The 4,764-nt window shown below is 34.4% G+C and overlaps 1 protein-coding gene across 1 annotated transcript; it reads right to left on the bottom strand.

The window, feature by feature from the left end:
* Positions 1–477: 477 nt before the first annotated feature.
* On the bottom strand, positions 478–4,471 carry LOC139855821 (uncharacterized). The gene is made up of 2 exons (XM_071845065.1): positions 4,262–4,471; positions 478–1,176 (listed from the first exon to the last, which is right to left on the bottom strand). Exon 2 carries the CDS (start codon positions 1,171–1,173, stop codon positions 703–705), a length of 471 nt encoding a protein of 156 aa, XP_071701166.1. The 5' UTR covers positions 1,174–1,176; positions 4,262–4,471; the 3' UTR covers positions 478–702.
* Between the last annotated feature and the right edge of the window lie 293 nt (positions 4,472–4,764).

Here is a 4,764-nt window from a genome sequence, read left to right as displayed (position 1 = left end):
GCCCATATATAAGCAAAATAGCAAATGGTTCAACATTGCCACCCGAGTTTTTAGAAGCTGAACCATTTATTTATCAGACGCGCCTGCTGAAGGATTGGTAACTGGTTTGTTTTTGTGATGCAGGTTTGATTGGATTGACTCATTTGGACTGGTTACAACTAATGGGTTGATTTGAGTTATTTTTTATTGGGCATGATTTCATCCATTACCACACGCCCATTTTACCACCCTATGAAAATAACAATATAGACTGTAGAATGTCAACTAGAAACCATAAATGAAATTTGTTAGAAACATTATTCAATTAGTTTCAGGGCAAGCGAGGCAATAGAGATCTAAGGTTCGGTTTCAGGGTTTTTCACATTTAAATTGTCAAGAATGCCTTCACCAATCCACCTAAAGACTTTTAGAGGTAATTTTGTATAATATTTAAAAGACATAACATAGACATTAAACAAATACAGAGTCAGCAACCAGATTACATAATGACAGAAACAATATATAATCTTTACAAGTATTGATGACCCCTTTATTCTATGTAACATTCAGTTACAAAGACAGGAAAGATAACTCAGAGCATTACGACAAAGAAACTAAACCTAGCAGATGGGATAAACAGTACATAAATTCCAAATCTATAGATATCAAGAAATACAAAATTAGTACCTTGCATTGTTACAATAATTTATATAATTACCAGTATCATCGACGATCATGCTCACCTTTTTCCTTAGCAATCTGCTGCCTCTGTTTTTCAACTAATTTATCAAGAGCAGCTTGCACAGCATCATGTCCACCAATAAGCAACCGAGTAATAATTTCAGGATCTTTTTCAAACCTAGCCTCTTCAAACTCTTTACGTGCATTTTCTCTAAGAACATCCCGCCACAACACGCCATTCGAATCGGGCCACATGTAATAACGGGTCGCACGAATTATGTCTCGATAAAGACTTAGTACTTCACGTCTCGTGGTTGTAAGTTTTTGTCTAGTCAACCTCTCATTTTCATCATCATCGTAACTCTTTTGTTTCTTGACCACGTGACGCTCGAATAGCTCGTCTACAGTATCTGGCCCGTTATTTAAGAAACTCCGTTTGTGCAGATGGTGAAAATATCGGTCGGGATGAAGGGAAATCGCAAGGGTCCGATATTTTTTAATAGCAGCTGCCATATCCTATATCCCAAAGTACAATACATAAAGCGTAGACAAACAAAAATTTCAAAATTTATCTTTCAAAAGGTCCCTAATTTATAAATTAAGTATACAAACAATTTCATCTGAAAACGTCAATGTTATTCTAAACCAATATTTCTTTCACCGAAAAGGAATAAAAGGACACAGTTTATGCAAGACCAAAACAACCCATCAAAGTTATAAACACTACAATGATTTGAAATTTATACCAATTATAATCATAGGATTAAAACTCGACGAAGTTAAAAAAGGTTAGACGGTACGAAGACTTCCTATAACCTCTAGCAAAAAAACTAGTACATATTTATATCCATAGGTATATGCTTCATGACATTTAACTTTTAAACATGTCACCAAACTATCTGCATTGTATCACATAATAACGTACAGTACAATATTCGGAATCTAACACCATATGATAAGTTATAAACCATATTCAATGGTTCCTTGTATCAAAAGCTTAGGTCCTGTATAAATTTTAAAACTTGTGGAAAGATCAGCAATGCATCTGGTTACTAACATAGAGATGTAAATCCGCTTATGCATCAGCAACATCTTTAATCTATTCTTGTATTATCAATTTTAAGCAACAAATACTTGGATGGTGATAAACCTGAGTTTGAAAAGAAAGAATTATGAAGGATCATAATAATCTTTTTTAGATCGCCGGAGCAAGACCCTTTTGAATCATCTAACTGAAATTTTCTTCAATTTTAGGGAATTAGGATTTCATAAAATCAAACATGAGACCGAAATTGTTTATGACGTCACCAAGGTCCCAAGTCAAAATAAAATGCATTTAAGTACAAAAAAGTGATACATAAACAATTTTTCTTTGTAAATCTTACCAATCTATCTACTGCATTAATACGGTATACTATAACTATCCACAGAACTTTTTTTCCGCCGAAAAACATAAATAATAAATAAATTATATAAAAGTAGATATGGTGATCTAGGAAAGTTGTAAGTAATGCAGATCTACTTATGTCGATCAAGGATCTGCATAAGTAGATCTAACAATCTACTTGACCAAACTACATTGTTGTAACACCCCGAAATATTAGGAAAATTATTATGATATCAGATTTTGCGCGCATTCACCGTTTCGAACGTATCTTATTCATAGAGACTTAGATTGAGGCGATTCAAAAGCCTAGACGGCCGTAATACGAGCGGGGATATTAGATAGAAAACGGAATCTATGGATAAGGGGCTCGCCACCAATTTCGCGATCTGCGAGGGTTGACTGCACATCCTGGGTAGTTTCTGAAAAATTTAAGGGACTGATTGGTAATTCTTTGAAGTGGCGATTTTTAAACCCAAAACACGCAGATTTTTAGCTCATTTGATTCCCAAAAATTCTACAAATTTAGTCTCATTTCTAGTGTGTGCTTTTGGAGAGAAAATCTAGGGATGAAAGGAGGAAGATTGAGTTGGTCACTTAAGCATCAAAGAATAAGAAAATGAACTTGAGCCTTCATATCTCTCATTGAGCCATTGAGGTGAGACTTTGTTTCCTTATTTTAACCTCGATGTATTGTAGAGCTTTATGGTGACTAGTTTATATAAAATGATATGTTCATATGTTGTTAATAGGTCTTTGCGTGAATTAACTAAGAAGAGGTAGCAAGAGGAGCCATCAAACTTGATAGCAAGATGAGTATAACTATATGTGTATTTTGTGTCTTGTTGATTATGATTTGTTTGTGTTGATTATGAAGACATACGCATGATGGGTGTTGTTATTTGATTAAGCTTGTGATTCAAATAAACTATAATGTATGTTAATAATTAATGATTTCGTAAGCTTAAGTTTAGTAGTGAGTACAATTAGTGTGGTTCCATGTTATGTGACAAGGATAACATATTGTGCTTGTTATGAAGGAATCTTAGAAATTATGCCTCACAATTGGCTCGGGTCGGTTCGAAACGAGTTTGGGTCCAAATGATTCTGGGTCTAAACTACCAACCAACTTAAACAAAAATACTATTTAAACATCATCTTTAACCAATTAATACTATTTAAACGTCATCTTGAACCAATCTAAAAGTTTGCAAATACAGCCACTGCACTTGGAACCAATGCTTACAATTATGTCCTAATTCTTCAGATAACTCACCCATATGCATTAAGCATTACAATTTACAAGATGCAAACCTAAAAACTTAATATCAAACTGAATTCATGCCATTTTAGGGTGTTTGAGTGTAGATATCAACTTAATATGTTGTTTAACCTTGTGTTGTATCTCATGTGATAGTGGCCTGCCTCTCTTAGCGAGAGGTCAGGATTTCGACTCCCGTGGGGTACAACATTGCACACAAGTTGCCACTTAACCCTTGAATTCCACCCAAGGGTGCCTTCTGCACATCACGTTGCGAGGGCAGTGGGGGAGGGGGGTTTTACCGCCCATGCCCTCGGAACGAGCCGGGTTTCCTCCTGGGCAGCAGTTGGGGGCGGGTTATGTAACTGCGGCGGGAGATGAACGTGTGGGTGGTTTAGTCCGCTGGGTGATCCCAAACTGCTGTCCAAAAAACAAACATTATCTGTTGTTTGAGGTGACAAAATGACTTCCCATTTCATTGTAACAAACTGTATGTAATAAACTTATTATCATCCCATTTCATTTAATGGGTACTCCGTAATAGCCATATGTGTTTTAACGGTAAGTAATTAACTTATTATCATCCCATTTCATTAAATTGTAATAGCTATATGTGTTTAGTGTGCATAGGAGTGTAGGTATCAACCCATTTTATCCTATGTAAGTAATTTTGTCAACTCTATAGATCCAAATTACATTATCAGATAGTCAAAGCCAAACACATACAGGTCTTACATTTTTGACTCGATGATAAGTTTTTATATGTCAATTGAACAACAATTTCTAATAGGGAGGTGATCCGTACACCACCTCTGTTTCTAATAGGGTGGTGTACGGATCAACTCCCTTTATAATAACAATCGTAATCCAAGAACAATTCATCATTATTTTCATCACATCATTCACAAATTTGTATATAACTAACCAAATTGAACAACAATTCAAAAATAAAATACCTGGAGCTTACGTAGAAAAACTGAAGCAAGGCTTCACGATTCACAAATTTAAGATTAACGATCGAAGGGGATTTTGGCTGTTTACTCTTGCACGTAGGTAAACGATGCACAATCGGAATCGAATTTTGGGTTCAGTATTGTACGTACTTTTTGTGAATTTTGAATGAAACCCTAGAGGCCAAAAAACCAGTTTACTCCCCGTTTAATCTAGATTAATACTGCAATCATTTTTAAGAGTACTCTTTCCATTTTTGAAAATCCGTTTAGACTTAAACGTTGATTGATGGGTCAAAATTAAATTTGATAATTAAAGTTGGTCAAATCAAAATTGATCAACATTTTGATATGAAGTTGAACTAGAATTTTAAAGATTTTGAAAAAATAACACTTTTAGACAATTATGTTAAATAAACTTTATGTTTATATGTATGTTTTATTCTATATTTTCACATATAATTTTTGAAATTTAATATTTTTAGTGTAAATAGTACATTCCGATTAAT

Source organism: Rutidosis leptorrhynchoides, chromosome 6 (genome assembly GCF_046630445.1).
Source record: "Rutidosis leptorrhynchoides isolate AG116_Rl617_1_P2 chromosome 6, CSIRO_AGI_Rlap_v1, whole genome shotgun sequence".
Classification (NCBI taxonomy): Eukaryota; Viridiplantae; Streptophyta; class Magnoliopsida; order Asterales; family Asteraceae; genus Rutidosis; species Rutidosis leptorrhynchoides.
The sequence above is the reverse complement of the archived record's forward strand: the minus strand, read 5'-3'. Positions and strand labels throughout refer to the sequence as shown.